This window comes from Myotis lucifugus, unplaced genomic scaffold, assembly GCF_000147115.1.
Source record: "Myotis lucifugus unplaced genomic scaffold, Myoluc2.0 scaffold_489, whole genome shotgun sequence".
Lineage (NCBI taxonomy): Eukaryota > Metazoa > Chordata > Mammalia > Chiroptera > Vespertilionidae > Myotis > Myotis lucifugus.
In genome coordinates, this window is record NW_005871537.1 from 511,754 (window position 1) to 533,909 (window position 22,156).

The 22,156-nt window shown below is 44.4% G+C and overlaps 1 protein-coding gene across 1 annotated transcript in view; it reads right to left on the reverse strand.

The window, feature by feature from the left end:
- SDC2 (syndecan 2) overlaps nucleotides 1-22,150 on the reverse strand; it is a 93,030-nt gene extending 70,880 nt beyond the window's left edge. Inside the window, exon 1 of the mRNA XM_006103539.3 lies at nucleotides 21,643-22,150. Coding sequence (XP_006103601.1) covers nucleotides 21,643-21,702 — 60 coding nt within the window. The 5' untranslated portion in view covers nucleotides 21,703-22,150. The remainder of the gene's footprint in view (nucleotides 1-21,642) is intronic.
- Between the last annotated feature and the right edge of the window lie 6 nt (nucleotides 22,151-22,156).

The following is a 22,156-nucleotide window of genomic DNA, read 5'->3' on the forward strand; positions in this document are numbered from 1 at the left end:
AGCTTTTTTTCATGTTGTGCTTTTAAAAGAAAAAAAAAAAAAATTTGTCCTTACAAAGTTTTCTTGTTAGGATTCTTATATCAACTCTACCTGACAAAAGTCATCTGTTCCAGGAAGTCCTGTGAGGAAAGTGAAGATGTTTTATGAGAATCACTTAGTTCCAACAGCTATTTTACAACTATTTACTAACTCGGCCAAATTAATGGCCAGCCTAAAATATGAGAAGCTATCAATTTCTTCATATGATTTGTTATAACACTACTTCTGAAAAACAGTGAATTAGGATTTAAGCTTTTTTTTTCACATATGAGATGTAAATTTAAGATTTTTTTTTTCCTCCCCAAATTATTCAGGGTAAAAGAAGTATTTTTTTTAAAATAAGTTGATATAATTACATGTTCTCATAAGACATCTATTTTGTTGTTGTTGTAAAGTTTCCCAGAACACAACTTCCATCCAAATCATTCTTCAAGAATAAATATTCTATTTTTATACTCCTTCTTTAATAAATATTTGTCATTTTAAAACATTTTGAAAAATTTCTCTATGGTGGAGCATTAAGAAACCAGGGCAAGTAAACGCCACCAATAAACTGTCATAACACTTTAGAATTTGAGGGCTTTACAAAGAACAAGGCGGGAAGGGTAACATGAAATCAGCTTTATGATTTTCAAGTCCACAGTCCTGGCAATTGGAAGAGTTCTTTTCACCCCAAGAAAGTACTGAGTGTCACCTGGATCCAGCCTCCATTCACAAGAGCCTTAAAGCAAACTCTCCTAACAAGGCTCCTGTCTCCACCAGGCCTGGTCCCCCATCCCCCCCACCCCCCGCAGAGCAGACATGGAGGCTGCCAGTCTCCCCCCCCCCCCCACACACACACACACACGCACGCGCTTGACACAGGCTTTTAGTACTTCTTGCTTATGCTCAAAGGCTCCGCAGTGAGGAAGCCAGCATGGATATTGTTGAGTGTGACATTAAAAGCAACCCATCGAAATCTTTGTAACAAATGAGCAAGACAAGGCAGACTCGCACACTTCCCCACTGAAAACTAAGATGGACCTCCTCCAAATGTTCCACTCAAACACTCCGCCAGACTTCAGATTAAAAAAAATTTACTGGATTAAAATTAATAGCTTAAGAGGTGCACCATATTATTCCTAATTAGTATTACCACTATATTCACGCACCAGCTGTGACAATCAGAAGCCTGTATTTCTAAATTCCCACGAACCCCCGATTAAGACATTCTGAAAGAAGTTTCAGCTACTTACCTATAGTTAACTGCTTGCAAGGTAAGAAGATCCCTCTGACTACATCCAGAGGCAGACGCACACAGTGTGACATCAAAATCCCGTGTTTCCTTTTCCTACGTCATGCGTTTCATCACTCAAAATTCAAATAACCAAGAAACATTACAAACAGCAAATGAGTAGGCTCTTTATACCATTAAACTAAATATCTTAAGAGAAGTGGTCGCAATCAAGCCTACCATGTATTGTCTTCCAAGCCTCACCAGAATCAGCACTAAAATGAGAGAATTCATAGGACACATCTTTATTCTTTCAGTTATGCGTGCAGATGACAACAATAAAACATATCACTTTATAAGGGTGCCCAGGCACACAAATCACAGAAGTTCAAGCTGACGGGGGGGGGGGGGGGGGAGCATTACAGCCAAGCTCCTTCATTTCACAGCTGAAGAAACCCAGGCCCAGGAATCAGTGAACAGTGTGGAGGGATTTCAGAGCTTATGAAGGTCACTTAACCACATCCTTACTGACAGGGCTAGGCCAAGACCAAAATGCATTCCACTCTAAGACATTCAGTTATATATATCAGCGGTTCTCAACCTGTGGGTCGCGACCCCTTTGGCGGTCGAACCACCCTTTCACAGGGGTCTCCTAAGACCATCCTGCATATCAGATATTTACATTACGATTCATAACAGTAGCAACATGACAGTTATGAAGTAGCCACGAAAATAATTTTATGGTTGGGTCACAACATGAGGAACTGTATTTAAAAGGGCCAGAAGGTTGAGAACCACTGAGTTATACACTCCACTTCAGGAGGAAGAAAGAAAAGAATAAAAACTAACAGCAGCAACCACTCTGCCCCTACTCTTGGCTTCTCTGGTAAGTGGGCTCAATCAACTGGGGCTGGAGAGACCTCATGGTCAAGTCTCCTGATGTAGTTAATGTCTTAAATCCCTACTTTTTAATTTTCCCCATTTCCTAACCTAAATTCAAGCCAAAGGAACACACTGATCACAACCAAGTTTGTTTTAAAAGATCCCCTTTTCTGTGTGTGTGTGTGTGTGTGTGTGTGCACATATACATGTATTTACATATATAGTTATGTACAGATATTACTGCATATAGATCATATAAATGGGATACAATTGAGAATCCAGAAATAAATCTTTATGTTTATGGTCAACTGATCTTCAACAGGGTGGCAAGACAATTCAATTGGGGGAGAAAACAATAGTCTTTTCCACAAAATGGGTTGGGACAACTAGATACCACACACACACACAAAAAGTTGTACACCCTACTCAACATATGCAAAACTTAATTCAAAATGGATTCTAAACCTAAATCTAATAACTAAAAACATCAAACCCTTAGAACACATAGGAATAAAACTTTTTAACCTTCAGTTAGCAAATGGTTCCTTATGTGACACCAAAAGCAACAACAAAATTAAATAGGAGTTCAGCCCTAACTGGTTTGGCTCAGTGGATAGAGCATCAGCCTGCGTACTCAAGGGTCCCAGGTTCGATTCCGGTCAAGGGCATGCACCTTGGTTGCGGGCACATCCCCAGTGGGGAGTGTGCAGGAGGCAGCTGTCGATGTTTCTAACTCTCTATCCCTCTCCCTTCCTCTCTGTAAAAAATCAATAAAATATATTTTTTTAAAAAATAGGAGTTCATAAAAATTAAAATCTTTTGTACTTCCAAGGACACTATCATGAGAATGAGAAGATAACCCACAGAATAGGGGGAGATGTTTGCATACCATCTATCTGATAAGGGACGTGTAATCAAGAATATATAAAGAACTCTCAAGTTCAGTAAGTCAAATGACCCAATTTTAAAATGGGCAAAGGATTTCAATGGACAGTTCTCCAAACAGGAACAACAAATGGCTAATGGAACCAAGATGACTTTCACATTATTAGTCATGAAGTAAATACAAAACCACAATGAGATAGAATGACTATCATCTAAAGGACAGACAATGACAAGTGTTAACAAGAATGTGGACAAAATGGAACCCTTGTGCCCAAACCAGTTTGGCTCAGCGGATAGAGCGTCGGCCTGCTGACTCAGGGGTCCCAGGTTCGATTCCAGTCAAGGGCATGTACCTTGGTTGCAGGCACATCCCCAGTAGGGAGTGTGCAGGAGGCAGCTGACCGATGTTTCTCTCTCATCAATGTTTCTAACTCTCTATCCCTCTCCCTTCCTCTCTGTAAAAAATCAATAAAATATATATTTTTTTAAAAAATGGAACCCTTGTGCACTGCTGGTGGGAATGTAAAATATTACAGCCACTTTGGAAACAGTTTGGCAGTTCCTCAAAATGTTGAACAGAGGTTACCACACGACCCGGCAAATCCACTCCTAGGTATATAGGCAAGAGAAAAGTACGTCCATACAAAAATTTGTACAGAATGTTCAAAGTAGCATTATTCATAATCGCCAAAAAGGTGAAACAACCCAAATGTCCATCTGCTGATGAATGGGTAAACAAAATCTGGGATATTACCCAGTGAAATGTTCTTCGGCAATAGGAGAGATGCGGTGCTGATATATGCAGCATCACAGAGGAGCCTTTAAAACATTATGCTAAGTGGGGGGGAAAAGTCACAAAACATTTTATGTGATTCTACTTGTATGAAATGTCCAGAATAGGCAAATCTATATACACAATCCATAAAGAGAGAAGGTGGATTAGTTACCACTAGGACTTGGTGGAGGAGGGGAATGAGAAAGGAATAGCTACCTGGCACTAGACTTCCCTGGGGAATAGATGATAATTTCTCAAAGAACATTGTGGTGACTGTCGCACAACTGTGAAAATACTAGAAACCACTAAACTGTATACCTTAAATGAGTGACTTTTTGTGGGATATGAGTTATATCTCAAGAAAACTGTTAAATATTATGTACATATGTACATTAACTGCAAGTATCACAAAATAAATAACACTGTTTGACTACTGAATGGCCAAATCAACTAATTTTTTTAATGAAAAAGTAATTTCCAGGTAATGCTAGGTATGCCAGTGGTTCCCAACCTTTTTTTGACCATGCCCCACCTAAGCATCTCTAAAATCCTGATTCCCCCTCTTGCCCTCCGTGACATAGAATTCTTATTATTCAAAAAGTGAACTCCTATTCACATGGAGGAAGCCTAAAAGGCCATTAATTTAGTCTAAAGAAGCTTCCAAAGAGCATGGCATCCATGAAAGAGAAAAATGAAAGAACGAAAGAACAGCTGAAGTACTGAGGAAGAAATCACTAAGAAATTATTTTTTAAAAATAATAATATGAAGTGATATGAAAAAATTGCAAATAAGGTTTCAAAACATATCATAGAGAACTGAAATGCATACGTATGTCACAATATACATTTATATACTATATAAGAGACCCCTAGAACCATAAGAAATCCAAAAAATTCACTGTTAGTAACTCTTTCTCGAATTGCCCCCCTTAAAAATCAAATTGCCCCCCTGTGGGCCATGTGCCCCATGTTGGGAACCACTGAATCTAGACATTAACATGCAGTAGGTGGAACCAAGAGTGTACATTTTTAACAAGACACACCCAAGATGACCACATTTAGGCCGGAGATCCATCATCCTGAGGCGAGACTCTGAGCAGCCCTGGCTAATGAGCTGGACGTTGGTGGGTGTGGCATGATCCCAGTTGGGCGGTAATTTTCACTTGCCTCATAGTAACTCTTGCCCTCAATTTCATAGGCACTGGGGATATATTAAAATTAGAAAATGTGTGGATAGATCATGCTGAGTGAAATGTTAGCCTTGGGAAGAAGTGGTCCACAACTCCTTGGCACTACCAGGATATAGTGTTTGAGCTACTGGCAGCCTCATGATCTTTTCAGAGTGCATTCACTCGCCCAGTTCTTAACAGAACTTACAGATTCCAGGACAACAAAATGAGATCCCCGTGTGCAACATGCAGAGTCTAAAATGCAGGGGGCGGGGGGGAGAAGGGTCTGCTGGGAACTGTCAGCCACAGAACAAGGACAGCTGGCCTTCACACCAGTTATTTCCTGTCTCTGACAGGTGGACATTTCCCCCTCTGTGAGAACTTTACCTCCTACTCCAATCCTACTTCCCATTCTCAGAAGCAACCTCCAACCTATCTGGCAGGAAGAAATCTGAGCTACCGCAGCTCCATTGAGGGGCATCTCAGAGGAAATGGTTAGTCATGAAAGATTACTGCGTTCAAGAGACAACTGTAACCAATTTACTTGGCTGACAAAGAGGAAGAGAGGAGAATAGAGCACAGTGTTAATATGTAGGCTGGAATTCTTAAAACTTTATTCCAAGGTAGTAGGTGGAAAGGAGGAAAAAAATAATTTTCTAAAAAAGGAAAAAAAAGTGCACAGCCATTAAAGAACTATATAGTATGTATGGCTGCAAATGGGGAAACCGAGGCACAAGAACTTGAGTGATTCACCACCAGAGGTCACAGCTGGTCGCTGGCAGAGAAAGGCCAGCCTATAAGAACACAAGTCTTGCCCTAACCGGTTTGGCTCAGTGGATAGAGCGTCGGCCTGCGGACTCAAGGGTCCTGGGTTCAATTCCAGTCAAGGGCATGTACCTTGGTTGCAAGCACATCCCCAGTTGGGGTGTGCAGGAGGCAGCTGATGGATGTTTCTCTCTCATCGATGTTTCTAACTCTCTATCCCTCTCCCTTCTTCTCTGTAAAAAATCAATAAAAATATATTTAAAAAAACAAAAAAAGTATGTCTCCTTGGAAGTCCAGCATTCTCTTGCTTCTCCCGGATTAAAGAAGGAAACACGAGCCCTGACCGGTTTGGCTCAGTGGATAGAGTGTTGGCCTGCAGACTCAATGGTCCCAGGTTCGATTCCAGTCAAGGGCATGTACCTTGGTTGCGGGCACATCCCCAGTTGGGGGTGTGCAGGAGGCAGCTGATCGATGTTTCTCATCGATGTTTCTAACTCTCTATCCCTCTCCCATCCTCTCTGTAAAAAAATCAATAAAATATATTAAAAAAAAAAAAAGTATGTCTCCTTGGAAGCTCCCACCCCTTTCATTCCTAATTCTCCAAAAGAACTTAAGATCCAGGAAGACAAAGTGTCAGGTATCCGTCATCACATAAAATCTTCCTGGTGCTTGTTAGATGATGATACTTTCCAGAAAATGTTTTTACTGGTATGATTGTTGTTTTAAAGTCCCAATAAAATAAAAACGGATCCTCTTGTACATCTAAAATGCTAAAAGAAAGTGGTTTTCTACGAAATAAACTAAAAGGCTCTTCTGAATGAATACTAAACATATCTGCAAATAGTTTGTGGTATGGAATTTGTTTGAAACTTCTGGGTTTTCTGTCTCTATTTATACCTCAAAGCACAAAATAACAAGAGCAGCCTGGTAAAGAGTCACAAGAGTAGTTAATGCCCAAGGAGAGAGACAGCAAACTCACAAATGCTCTCTTAGAATTTATTAAACCAACAATAATAGTGTTTGAGGTAAATCTTATTAACAAAATACACAGAGTTCTGGGCAAATGATATTTTAATTCATTTGTGTCAAATGTGCCTTCAATCCCCATTTTTATTAAAAGGGCAATAAGCACTCAGTTGAGGCTTGAAACTTGTATGTTATTCTGAATATTACGTATTAATTTGTTGTTTAAGACTACTAGTTTCTTCTTTAAAAGCACTGCATAGTAGATGCTGCTTTTAGAACGCTCTGGTCGCATATAAGCATAAATCAACCATTTATATCATTTCTTCTCAAGTCTGTGGAAAAGATATGCAGCCCTGGAAATCACCTCAACTCCTTTATGCAATGAGCAAGGTATAAAAATATATACTTAGAGGAAACAAACCCTTGAGAAGGAGAGGGTAAACTTAAGTGCAATTCATCATTTTCTAACACTCATCATTGTCTACTGTACTAAAGGCCTCTATGTATAACAATCTTTAGCAGCTAAAAATGCAAACAATTTCATTTAGAATATTTCATTTTTTTCCTTGTTATTGAATTTATTGGGGTGATACTGGTTAACAAAATTACACACATTTCAGGTGTGCAAGTCTACAACATGCCATCTGCACATGGTATTTTGTGTTCACCACCCCAGGTCAAGTCTCCACCCATCACCACTTATTCCCCCAACCCCTTCCTCCACCTCCTTCCATCACCCCCCAACACACACCACACTGTTGTCCATGTCAGTGAGTTTTTTCTCTTTTTTGCTCAATCCCTCCATCTCACCCAGGCCCTCCGCCTCGACAGCTATTAGCCTACTATGGATGAGTCTGTCTCTATTTTGTTAGCTCATTTTGTTTGTTCGATTCCACATATCAGTGGAATCCTATTGTACTAACTTTCTCTGACTGGCTTATTTCACTTAGCATAATGATCACCAGGTCCACCCACACTGTCCCAAAAGGTAAGATTTCCTTCTTTTTTACAGCCGAGTAGTATTCCATTGTGTGAATGTACCACAGCTTTCTTATCCACTCATCTACTGATGGGCACTTGAGCTGCTTCCAAATCTTGTCTATTGTAAATAACGCTGCAATGAACATAGGGGCGCCTACATTCCTTTGAATTCATGTTTCGGGTTTAGGAAAAGCATTTACCCGTCAGCCAAAGATAAACAAACTTATGTTTTCCTTTCTTCATGTTTACCAACCATTAAATAAGACATCAAAGGTACATTGCTACTGTCTCCTATGTTTATGAAACTCATCAAACAATATACTGATACCCGGGCCACACCGCAACGGGGGCTCTCATGTAACAGTGCCCGTGCCATCAGGGACGGGAACCACTCTGAAGTTCTCAAACTCTAGCGCGCAATAGAATCAACTGGAGCGCTTTTAAAACTCCAATGCTGGGCCCCACCCCCAGATTTTCTGATTTGGTTGGTCTGGAAGCCAAGAAATCTACATTTCTAGCAAGTTCCTAGGCGATGCAGCTTCTGCTGACCTATCGACACTTGGAGAACCACTGACCTAATCGACCTCATTTCTACGGAGAACGAACACTTCCATCTGCCAACTGTATTATATATATCAATGCTCTGGAGCAGGCGCATTTAACCCTACTGCCGCCAAAATAATAAACAGTCATGTTGAGTTTTATTCTAGATATGAGAGACTTACTGATTTTAAAAGCCCGTGAATCATAACAATGGCTCATTTTAACAGCTTGCTCAGAATAGCTTCTTCCAACTCTACTGCAGGACAGATATATGTTGAGTGGACATTTCTAAAGGGCCAGCATTTTAATGATGCTCTCTGGCAGCGCCCTTTCCAAAGGCTTTGAGAAGTCTAGAATTCTTAAATGAGGTGGGGTTTCCCCCCCGAGTCCATTAAAGACATCCCCTTTTATTCAAGGGAGGGAAATTGTGTTTCAGAGTTGAGCGAGGGCACACATGCTCCCAAATTAGATACCTGAACAAAGTAAGGGATGAATAGATTAGGTAATGGGCGGCTGCTTTTCCACTGAAGCCAAGAACTAAAAAGACAACTCTGATGCCTTATTCACAGGACAGCCCTAAAGCGCTCTCTCTTCCTTACTTCAACCGGAAACTGTACAGTTCATGGAATTAATTCAGCTTAAACCAGGTCCAAGGGGCTGACCTGCAGTGCAGTTACAAGAGGTCCGTCATTAATCCGCACGTGCAGCGCCTATACGCGATCAATACATTCGGGAAAGTCCGAGGATACGTTTCTAATCAGTAAAACACACCATCTCTGCTCAAAGCATGAACTCAGGCAAATCTAATAAGCTGACCAAACAAGGTTTTCTGCAACGAGGCCAGGAAGACAAGCATCCTTTGTTCCACTAAGGACCGTTTTCCTTCAGAAAGGGAAATGTTTCGATATTTTTTAAAAGACATCCTCAGATAAACTTAATGTACGCATTTACATAGAACCTCTTGTCTGGAGAGCTCTCAAATGTCTCGTTTGTCAAATGAGCCCTCAAGTAATCGCAACATGATTATCAGAGAAGTGGGAGGCAGCAGAAAAAGATGCTGAGGAGAAGCGCAGAAAAGGGAGAAGCTGGAAGGGAGCAAGCATTTCTGAATCCTGCCCGTTTAGACCGGGACAGCAGCAGCTCGGTCCTAGGAAGCCACTGCAGGCCACGGGGCTTCGTCACAGCAGTAGAGAACGTGGTTTGAGATGAAAAGATCTTACCTCCTTGGTTTCCCCCTAAGCCGGAAGAGACCGAGAAAGGCATCTGGGCCCGTGATGTTCAAACCTCCCGGAAGTCAGAATCACCAGCGAGCTTTTACAAACAGCCGGGCCCCAGCTCTGATTTGTGGTAATTGGTACAGCGTGGGGCCCAGGCACAGACAGCTCTTAGAAGCGCCCCAGGTGAATTTCATGTGCAGAAAGGATCGAGAATCACTGACTGAGCACATGCCCTTCACTCTCCAGATGAGAGCTAAGAACTAGAGAGGTTTCAAGGCCTCCTCTTTTCACCGAAACACAGCAGCCACATAGGAAGAAAAGGAAAAAAAAAATATTTCCGCCTCTCCTGCCAGTGGCGCCATCATTCCCCTCAGTCTCAGGTTCAAAACCTCAAAAGAGGATCCTTCCTTCTTTGATCAGCACATCTACTGAGCCGTCCATTTCAATGAGCCTCAACACGGAGGCTGGTGCTGACTCCACACCCACCGGGCCTCTTCCCAACGCTTGACATGCAGTAGCTCATCCATCCTCACAGCCTTTCTATTGCGGCTGCTGGGACTGCTCCTTCCTACAGATGGGAAAACTGAGGCACAGAGAGACTGAGCAACCTGCCCAAAGTCGTACCAATCCTGGCAGCGCTGGAATTTAAAGAGATTCCCGTTCATTCTACTCCTGAGTTCTCCCGTTCCAGACTGAAGCTTGAGGAGAGGAGCCATTAAAACACTACGCTAACTGTTGTGAAGAAACCAGAATTCGGTGATCTATGGACCAACCAAAACAAATGAAGGGTTGAACATTTCACTCCTTGGGGTGGCACCCATACACATATTAAAAGGTGGTTATACATTTAAACATTTTTACTGCTTTCTTGGAAGATGATGCTATCATGTCAGGATTAGGTAAAGCTAGAAAAACTGAGGGTCCAACTTGTGCTGGGCCACATAGAATGCAGCCTCGTCAAGTAGTACAGCCTAGCCGGGTGACACAATTTGAGACAATGAATGGAAAGGGCCTACCATAGTTCTAAGTAGATCCGTGTAGTCATTTTTAATGTTATTGTCTTTGAATAAATTCATTTCTCCAAAATTCACCCCCAAAACTCAGTTTCTGATCAACCATGACTCAGATATATTTGTTATTAGGCTTAGATTTACAAAAGCAGTGTTCAGGGAAAATAAATGGTGGGAGAAAAGATGAACCCACATCCAACATTACAATTGAGTGAAAAAGTGCCTTTTCAAAAACAACTGAGCCATTAGTGCCTCAGACTCTCTTATCCTGGGAAGCACTGTCACATTTCAAGTATAAAAATCCAAGAAATGGCCCTGGCCTATGTGCTCAGTGGTTAGAGTGTGGGCCCACGAACCAAAGGGTCATGGGTTCAATTCCCGGTCAAGGGCACAGGTACTAGGCACAGGTCCAGGGGTGTGTGCCAGAGGCAACCAATCAATGTGAACCAATCAATGTACCTCTTTCACACTGATGTTTTTCCCTCCTCCTTTCCCGTCCTCCTCCATCCATCCCTTTACTCTCTCCAAAAAGCAATGAAAAATACATCCTCCGGTGAGGATTTTTAAAGGAATAAACATCCAAGAACTCCTCCTCTTCTTTCCTTAACCTACAATAGCAGCTATTTCCCTAATTAAATTCACATTTAATTCACAAAGATTTTGCTTCTAGTTTTGATCTTATCTCCAGGAAGATTTTATCTTCTTTTCCACCCACAGGTCTCCAGAATCTTCCACAAATCAAGTTCACTTCAGTCCCTGACCTCTCCATGTCATCCAACTCCTAGTATTCTCATTCTCCTCCCCTAATTAGCCAAATGGTTTGCAGACAAATAAAGTAGTTAGTGGCGCATAATTCTTGCTGGAAATTGAGAATTATCTAATCATCACCTTAAATTATTCATTTTGCACAAAACACATTAACTATACTGATTCAGAGTATATATAACATATTGTGTATGCTCCACTTGGTATTTCATTTATTCGTCAAACATGTGCCCAGAGTAAGTTTATCTGGTGCCAATCATTAATGTGGGGAATGGAAAAGAAGGAGCCAGAAGGGACTGTTACATGGTAAGAAAAAAATACTAATAAATCAGATGGCGTAGGCCCAATTTAAAACTCTACCATTAACTAACTATGTGATCTTGTTAATTAAACCTCTTTAGATATGTTTCCTTTAAAAGTCAATTCCAGCTCTCTAACCCATCATTACATATTGAAAAACCAGAATCCAAAAGAATATAATGAGAATCAATCCAACACTTTTATACCTTTCACTCATCAGCTAAGAGTATTTGATCTTCACACATAATATGAGTCTAGCTCTCACCTTTAAGAGCTCAGAGCTTCTAGAGGATGAAGAATTACACTGGTGAAATGTAAGATTTCTTTTTCCCCCTGATATAAACATCACCAGATTACTCAGGTTCTAAAAAATTTCTTGCTCTCTGTATCTTTTGTACATGTTAGCACTCAGAAAGTTTTTCTTTGGACAGCAGATGGAGAAAAAGAAAAATCAAGTGTCTTCAAGTCATCAATAGAATTCTAATTTTTCTCCAACACACTTTGCCACTTCAGGGAAGGTATGTTTGTGTTTTTCTGTCAAGCAGTGACTTCTGCTCTACAGGGAGTTTTTCTCCTTCTCAATTACAGTTCTTTGGCAGTTTTGATTGCTAGATATGTTTAACTAGACAAAAACGAACTGATGTATATTTTATATAATGTATATATTAACTATGGGCCCAATCCATCTTCAACTACCTAAATAATCAAAAGGTAGGTAACAGTTGCCTAAAGGTAGGTATCCTGTATAATAAAAGGGTAATAAGCAAATCGACGGAATGACAGAACGACCGGTCGCTATGACGTGCACTGACCACCAGGGGGCAGACGCTCAACACAGGGCTGCCCCCGGTGGTCAGTGCGCCACTCAGCCACAAACCGGGCTGACAACTGGCAAGCACAGTGGCAGTGGCAGGAGCCTCTCCTACCTCCATGGCAGCGCTAAGGCTGTCCAACTGACGGCTTAGGCCCACTCACCCCTGGGCCTAAGCCATCAGTCCGACATCCCCCAAGGGCTCCAGGACCGCTAAAGGGCACAGGCCTGGATGAGGGACCACCCCCCCCCCCGAGTGCACAAATGTCATGCACAGGGCCTCTAGTCATGTCATAAATTCTTTTTAACTTACAAGACCAACAAAGAGTTTTGCCCTTGGTGTATGAGTTCACTATTAACTGACTGATTTAGCAAACATAAAACTTCATTTATTAATAATCAAGACAAAAATATAATCAAATAACACCCTATATAATAAAAGCCCAACAACCGAATGGAGGAATGACCAGAATGACCGGTCGACCAGTCGCTATGGCGCGCACTGACCACTAGGGGGCAGATGCTCAATGCAAGAGCCTGCCCCCTGGTGGTCAGTGTGCTCCCACAGTGGGAGCACCGCTCAGCTGACCAGGATGAGCGTTGCTCCCACAGTGCGAGCAGCTGCTCAGAGGGCGGGTCCACAGCCGCTCTACTGACCAGGATGAGTGGTGCTCCCACAGTGGGCCGATCCCCGCAGGCCACGCCCCCCACCAGTACATGAATCCCATGCACCAGGCCTTTAGTTATCAAATAAAATACTACTTTTACCTAAATGAGTTCAGAAGTGGAACATAAAGATAATATTTTAATTCATTAGTAAACTTAACAGATAAATCAGTGCTTACAACATAAGATTTCAATTTGACCTTCTTTCAGAATTTTACAATTATAATCTCAAGTATTACATTATACTATCAAGTCTTAACTAAATTTCCAACTTGTATACAAGTCGATTTTGAGCTATAGCTGAATGTAAGTTAGCTCCCTTAAGCTGTGAATAATTGCATTGCTTTTCTGATGTTGAAATATGAATGATGGGGAAAGAAAAAGGATAGTTCAGCATCGCACTTTTGCCTGGTAAAAAATAAATTAGTCATAAATTTGTGAAAATACATGTCCTTTAGTGTCAAGGGTCAGAATGCAAGTGAAAAACAAGAACATATGCATGCATATATAAAAATATTCCATAATCACAAAACTTAAAGCTAGAAAAAAAAGAGAAACAAATGCATTTAAAAAACCTATTATGGGCCAGGTTTGTGTTAGAAGTTCTTAATCATTACTGAGGCTAATCTCCAAAATATCCAAAAATCAAATTATTATAATCCACTTAAAACTGAAAAAAAAAAACAAGCTCAGAGATTATAAGAAACTTCCCCATAGTCTCATGGTATTTAGGGGGTAGTACCACCAGAAACAGAACCCCAATATACCTGATTTCCAAACCTTCAAAATTACTTTCTGCATTATCTTAATTTGGGAGAACACAATTGAACCTTGGCAATGCTAGACCTACAACTTCACATGAATTAAAATCTATATATGTTATGGTCCATACTTTATTGCACGTCACACACCTGTTACCCATGTAACTAGAGATGGTTGCCTAGCAACTCAGTAAACAATGGCCTTCTGGTTCCTAAACATGTCAAGTGAATTGAACTATCAGCACAGATGTACTCACCCTAATATAGTAAACCTTCAGTTAACCAGAAATTAGAGACCCTTACATTAACATCTTCATGCTTTGCTGCATCTGTTGAGATGATCAGAGTGTTGTCTCCCTTCAACTTAATAACTGCATTGCTTTTCTGATGTGGAAGCAATCCTTGAGAAACCCTACTTGGACTCATCATTATTCTCTTAATAAGCTGCTGTATTCAGTTTCATGAATATTCTATTTAAAATCTTGGCATCTATGATCACAAGTGAAACTGGCCAGCAGGTTTGTTTTCTCGTGCTCTCCTTGCCTGGTTTAATGCTAACCTCATAAAATGAAAACGAATAGCCTTCTGTCATTCTCTAAACTCTCGGACAACAATTACTATCTGTTCTGAAGGATCGGCAGGACTTACTTGTAAAGCCGTCTAGGTCTGGTGCCATTTTTCTAATTGAAAAAAATGTTTTGAGAAAATTGTTGGTTCACATAAAGTTGTAAGAAATATGCAGACAGAGCTCTTGTACCCTTTACCCAGTTTCCACCAGTGGTAACATGTCTCAAAACTACAGTAAACCTGTCACAACAAGAACATTGACATCGATACAGTCCACCAATCTTATTCAGATTTCCCTAGTTTACACTCATTTGTTTGTGTGTATGTGTGCGTGTATCTACTGCGATACAATTTTATCACATGCTCAGGTTTGTGTACACACATGTGTATACATAATTTATTTAATATAACCAAAGTTTTATTTTACATAGTTTTATACCCAATTTTTTCTCCACTGCAGTTTCCAAATTATAAACACTCTTCAAATACATTTTTAATGGCTATATCACATTATAGTATAAATTACAATCTTTTATTTAACCATTCCTTTATTGTACACTCAGGTTGCTTCCAGTTTTTAACTATTTATAAGTAAGGCTTCAATAAATACATTTACCCGGTTATGATTATTTCCTTTGGGTAGGTTTGTAGAGGTAACATTACTGGAAAAGATGGGCTTTTCACATCTTACCACTTACAGATTCATCCAGTCCCCGTAAGGAATCTTTCATGGGCCAGAAATAACCAATGGCATATTCTCTCACATTGCCCACCGTTAGAGAAAAGCTGAGTACAAGCATATATACCCCCAATATCTCAACAGAGAACTAAGCCACCCCAAGTCAGGGAAGGAAGCCCCAGTAAGAAAAGGCAGGCCGTCCTCTGGGCGGGAGCTTATCAGATGAGCCCATTTCCTGTACCAAGCCCCCACCCTTCAGGAATCAGAAAACAGGGATGAGAGTACAGTAACAAACAGGTACTCAGGGCATGACTATGCACTGTTGTAAAAGCTCTGCCTGTTTTGTCTCACATAATCCTAAAAACCTCTTCACAATTCTGCTTCAACAGTATTCTTTCCTGTCCATGGGCAGGCACCCCTCTAGCCTTGTTGCTAAAGCTCATGCTGCCCTAGAAACAGACTTGTCAGAACCCAGTGAAGATTTTTTAATAGTAAGATCCAAAGCTCAAATTGCTAAAAGAATTTCATGCATGTCTACCTTTAAAAAAATGTACTTCCTTTCTAGGTCCCCAGCTTCCCAACACGCCATCACCACCCTTTCCCCCTCATTCTAGATCCACAGACCACTGGTGGTCCGCGAGGTCCGAAAGGTTGGCGGCCGCTGTTCCAGATGACCTGCGGCACTCCGGCACGCGATGCACCCTGAACTCTCTCTCCTTCCTACTCGCTGGAATCTCAATCCAGCCCCAGAAAGCAGGAGGAAGCACGAATGGACACTGATGATGTGCGGGACTTGACATCGACGGCTTGTTTATTCTTCAGGCCAACGCTGCAATGTACATGGAACTGAGGTCTGGAGAATCAAAACGGTCAGACTAGCCCAGGTCCACCCTGGGTGCTGGACTCAGCTGCCCACAGACCACACTGCCCAGAGCAGCCAGAGGGAAGCAAGCTCCAGCGGGACCCACCAACCCCGCCTGCCCTGGCGGCAGGCGCCTCACTTAAAGTGCCCATCAGCAGAGAATGGATTAGAAAACTGTGGTACATCTACACAATGGAATACTACGCTGCTGTAAAAAAAGAAGGAATTCTTACCATTTGCAACAGCACGGATGGAACTGGAGAGCATTATGCTAAGTGAAATAAGCCAGTCAATGAAAGAAAAATACCACATGATCTCACTCATTTATGGATAATAAAGACCATTATAAACTGATGAACAAAAATAGATACAGAGGCAGAGAAACATCGAACAGACTGTCAAACTACAGCGGGAAGGCTGGGGAGGGTTGCGGGGGTCGGGGAGGGGGTGGTAAGAGATCAACTGAAGGACTTGTATGCATGCATATAAGCATAACCAATGGACGTAAGACACTGGGGGGTAGGGGAGGCTGGGGAAAGGTCGGGGGGGGCGGGGGGAGACATATGTAATACTCTCTGTAATACTTTAAGCAATAAAACAAAATTTAAAAAAATAAAATAAAATAAATAAAAATAAAACAGCAGCATCCAGGTGTTCGCGGCTGGGGCCAAAGGTGTGGAAACAGGGTCTCCCCTCCGGTGGCACTAACCCCTCTAGAACATCAAAGGTCTCAGAGCCTCGGGAACATCTTATTCGGCTCCCTGGTTTCATAGTCAAGAAAGCAGATGCCAAGAAAGAAAACAAAGAAAAAAACACTTAGTACCTCTGTGCCTTAAGCACCAATCCCATGCTCCCTCCTCCTCTGCTCACAGCAGCCGTGTCATTAAGGCATTCTTAGGCACAATTTATACACACGCGTGTGTGGTTTCTAAGTGACTCAGAGTTTAGCGACAAAACTGAAGAAGTGGCCAGGTACCGGCATCGGAACCCAGGCTTGTCCACCTCCCATGCCCAACCCCTCTGCGCTCTACCCTAGTCCCCTGGGTCACTGAGCTACTTAACTGCTGGAAGCCCTGGGATCAAAACAAAATAGCTTGGAATCAGGGGTGAAATGTGCAACCCAGAGCAGTGGTCCCCACCTGTGGCTGATTCGTTAGACTCATCTGAGATGCTTCATAAAAATACAGACCGCTGCCCCCTTCCAGGTTTCTAATGGTGTTGGTCTGAGAGGAGGCCCTGAAATCGGGATTTTCACATACTTTCCCCGTGATTCTGACCATCGGTCTGCCTATTTACAGAAAGATGCAAACAAGGGCCAGATCATTCAAGTTAAGCTGTTTGGAACTTGGATTTGAAGCAACAGCGTGTAAAAGGAGAAACAGTGAGGAGGGCGTGTCCCAGGAGCACTTAGGACAGTGAGGCTGGTAGGCCAAGGCCCAGAAACATGACCGAGGGTGATCAAGGGGGTGTAAGTCAGAAGCAGCGTATTATGGAGCATCTTCTAAACCTGGCAGAGATCTTTAGACCCCACACCACGGTAACAAGGAAACACGGAGTTTATGGAGCGTGGGTAATATAATCAAAGTGATACAGAATAAATCAAACAACAGATGAGCATCTGGGCCAGAAAGGGCAACTACAAGGCTGTTGACATGGAGGCAGGAGCTGGTAAGGCCCCAAGAGAGGAAAAACTGAAAGGGAAAACTGTCTGGAGCTCTAAAATGAGAACTCCCAAAAGACAGAGGGGTTCGCCTGGTTTGCTTACTGCTTTATCCTGAGCGCTAGTGGGGGCTGAATATCTGTGGAATAAACAACATGCAGGTGGACTCAGAGGCCAACCAGCCGTGTAAGTCAACAAAGATAAATGAGTCAGGGACACCTTCAAGATTCAAATCCAAAAGACTACAATTAAAGAGACGGCTCAGGCACAGACGACAAGAGTAGCTTGTTTTGAGCAAAGGCCCTTCTTCATGATTTCTTGCTTTTATTTAGTAAACTTTATGTTGGCTTCTGGTCCAGGAAAGAATTCGGTGATTTTGAGACGTTACAATGTCCCCGTCGCCAGTGGCATGAATGGCAAGTCTTCTGTTTTGGGGAAGAAGGGAACGATGGGTGAGATCTTTCGGTTTGATTTTAGGAAATGGAGGAGGGCCACTCTCATGAGAATCTAAACTCAGATGACATTCCTCACGTGACCTATTGGATCACTGCCAGCTGGCATGCCAACAGCACAGTGGCTTGACCAGACTCCCTATAAGACTGACTGACAAAGGTGGCCCAGCTCTATGTGGCTGGGTCAGCCTCAGGGGCCTTGCCGACCTCAGGAGACCCCAGGCCACCTAGAACTGGCCAGTCAGACCTCTGGGGGATTCTGAAGACTTGAGAACTAGTCCCACCTTGAAAAAAAAAAATCTAGATGATTCTTTGAAATCCTTTCCAAACTAATGGTTATTCAAGGCACCATTTGAGTAATCACGTTACACAGTCTTTCGAAAGGTGAGCCCCATCAAAACTAGGTGACCCTGCCCTAGCTGGTTTGGCTGGGTGGATAGAGCATCGGCCTGTGGACTGAAGGGTCCCAGGTTCGATTCTGGTCAAGGGCATGTACCTTGGTTGCAGATTCGATCCCCAGTAGGGGGCGTGCAGGAGGCAGTCGATCAATGATTCTCTCTCACCATTGATGTTTCTATCCCTCTCTCCCTGTCCTTTCCTCTCTGAAACCAATAAAAATATATTTAAAAAAAAACCTAGATGTCCCAGGTTCCAGAAGTAAGGGTTGGAGGGCATACTCAAATTCCTCCTAGCATCTTCTGCAAGCCTGATCTTACAAGATCTTTCCTTCTTAAATGACATCTACCTAAGGCTAATACCCAACTCCCAGAGAAAGAGCCCTTGTTTCTATAAAATTCCCTAGCAAAAGTAATTTGTTTCATTACTCCAACAGCCAAGGCACATATTTTTAAAGCACCGCAAAAGGTTATATTGTTCCAATTTTATTCTCCCTTCTAATGCAACTTTCCCAAAGCCTGCCTTTCATAACACACCGAGAGGTAATGCATGGGTCTGAATGACTTGACAGTTTCTTTTCATTTACACACACCTAAGTATGTGTATAAAAATCCCACTAGTTCAAAACACTTCCTTTTTTAAAACATATTTCCAGTTCAAATTATGCATTCATAACAGACTGCAATATATTACTTCTAAAGCTAAACAGTCATGTAAAAAAAAAAAATGAACAGAGAAACAGCAACATATCACTACCGCCACAGTCAGTCAGCCTTTCCCCTCGCAAGGCGTTCCGTTCCGCAGGGAGTCCTAACCTGCCAGTGGCAAGTACAAACGCATCAGCACCAACAGGCTGGCCCTGCTGTCCCCAGTGTCCATAAGGGCCACCAGTTCCTTTTCACAGACAGCGTTGAGCCTTGGTTCCTGAGAACCTTTTTTTTTTTTTTTACCCTTGGGCTTAGCTGAAACTAAAGAATTCACTAACTGCAGACATTTCCCCTTTCTTCCTTTTAAAGAGAGGTTTTAAGCTCAGATCACGACGTCTAACTCCCAGGAAACAGCAGTTTTCCAAGAGAAATGGGAAGTGCTGGAAATAATGTGCTATAGAACGGCTGAATGTTTAAAAATCAAATCCTTCAACGTCGCATGCATTTATGCCGACGGACATGAAACAAACAGACTGAAAAGTGATGTAAGGGGACTATGTGGAAACAGCTTCCATCGAGGACTGGTTCACTGCCTAACAAACACTCTGCTACAGCCTCCAAGTTCACATTTTAAAAATATCTAAGCACGCTTTTGGGCGATATTCCAGTGACTGCCAACAGTATCTACCACAGCAGCTCACTCAGAAAGCACACAGTTCTGGTTGGAAAGTAGAACCCCAAAATGGAGTTTGGGGGAGAGGTGCCACTGGGGAGGACAGTACTGTGCACCTAAGTATGTGTATGTGCAAAAAGCTGCACTACTGTCCGATTTATGCTAAAACCCAGAGAGGCAGAAGATAGAGACATTCTTTTTCTAGAATCCCCAAATAGTAACATTCCCTGTAAACTCAGTAAAAAAAAAAAAAAAAGGGGGCCTCCTCAAGCTTGCACGGCTTTTAGGCAGGCTTCTCTAGAAAACCTTTAAATGGAGTTCTCCCTTTGCCCTCTTTTGCAACAAGATGAGCAATAATGTTTTTCTGAAATAAACAGAGAATCTCTCCCCCTTTTTTGTGCACAACAAGCCAAAGTTCATCGCTGGCTGGGAGACTACCAATCCCAATGGATTAAAGCTCATTTGCCAAAGAGAAATAATACTGATAAGGCTTGGAGTTCTATTTGGGTTCTGCGCACCTAAACACTCAACTACTCTGTGCAGTGCCCCATTCTGCCTGCTCTCCCGTCTCCTGGAGCCTTTGGGGACCTGCTAGCCCACACACAGGCTCCCGCACTGATGAAGAATGCCCATCTGCTGCTCAGCGCCAAAGAGGTTTCCCAATCCTCAATTGCCTCAACTCCAAAAAGGGAGAAAGGGGAAGCAACACCCCAAAGGGGAGGGGGGGAACGGCACCACCCCTAAAGATGGCATTACTCATTAGAAGAGACAGCTCCGTTCACTAGAAACGGGCACGGCATTCGCTGGCAAAGGGGAGGGGACGTGGGGAACTAGAAGGCACAGAAACAGCTGGAGTCCTTAACCGAGACCCCAGACTACGCTGAAGCTGCAAAGGTAATTGGGGTGCAGCTCGAGGCGCCCAGGTCGGGGCCGCCACGCACCAGGTAAAGCCAGGAGACAGTTCCCATTAGAGGGCGCTCGTAGGGCGACGTAGGGAAACAAGCTCCAGCCGCCGAAACCCACCCAAAGCAGAAACCAAGTGCCCACTGCCTGCCGGGGCTGGAGAAGAGTCGTCCCGGCCTCGGTGCACCCCCGCCAGGGCCCGCGATGGCGAGCGCGGGGGGCTGGAAGCCTCGGCCCGGGCCGCCTGGAGACCCGCGGCCGACGGTGTCACTCGCATCCCACGCGGCACTCCGGTGCCGTCCATGTTAACATGTCCTCCCGTCCCCGAGCGCGGGCGGGCCGCCTCGGTTCTTCAAGGAGGAGGGGGTCGCCGCAGGACCGGGTCGCGGCGGCCGGCGCCCCGGCATTTCCCTGCCGTTTGGCGAACCCCCCGCAGGAACGCAGACTGCGCCTCCGCGGGCAGCCTTTCCACGTCGCGTTGGCCCCCTCGCCCCAGCCACGGAGATCAGACAAAAGAACTTTTGCAAACTTTCCTCTCCCAACACACGCGGCTCGCTTCCATCACGGCCCTCTCTCCTCATTACTTGCATTCAACCGAGTGGGAAAGCCGGCGTGGGAGATGGTGTGCAGGGGGCGGGGGGGACCTCAAAGTTTCTCCGCAGCCCCTCGGGCGCGAGGAGCGCGAGGAGGGGGCCGGTTCCCTTGCGTCTCCCACCCTTTCCCCCGAGGTCCTTCCCGGGGGACACAGCAAGGCCCTCTGAAGGCGAAGAAGTTGGTAGTGACTTCAGGGGCCTCTGCGGTTGGGCCAAACGGCGATTCTCGCGCCCTCATCCCCGGGGACCGCGGGGCAACCCCAGCGCGCGGCGCCTCCCTGCTCTGCGGGAAGGGAATGAGGGGTGGGAGCGAACGCCCCCGGGGCCAAGCGCCGATGGGGGGCGGGGGGTGTGGAGGTGAGAACCCCCAGAGAGTGCTCCCCGGTCCCCGCGGGCGCTGCGGACTCCCCCCCACCTCCAGCACCCCGAAACGGCACGCGCGACCCCGCCGGGCCCACTCACCGACTCCGCCGACACGCAGGCCACCAAGCCCAAGGCGAGCAGGATCCAAGCGCGCCGCATATTCCCCGAGGACCGGCTGGGAGCCGCCGCTGGCCACCCGAGCGCCACGAAGCCTCTTGCCCAGCACCGGGCGCAGCCCGCGAACAGGGATCCGAGCAAAGCAGCTGCAGCGACCGCCGCTCGGGCTCGGGGGGTCCGGCTCCGGCTCGGGAGCTCCGGCTCCGGCTCGGGGCGCTCTCCGCCTCCTCCGGCGTCCGCTCCCCAGTCCTCCGCTGCGCCCGGGGACGCGCCGCCTTCTCACTTGTTGGGTTTCTGCGCTCCCGACGCCAGCGAGCTGGGCTCTGGGGAGGCTGCTCTCCGGAGCGCTTCTCGCTCTGCGGTTATTTCACTCCCCCGCCGGCTCCTTCTCCGCGTCGCGGCCTCGGCTCCTTTTCGGGAGGAATCAATTACAAGGGCCTTGCAATGGAGCTGCAGCTGAAGTTTGGGGGCAGCGCGCCGGGGGTGTGCTCCGCGC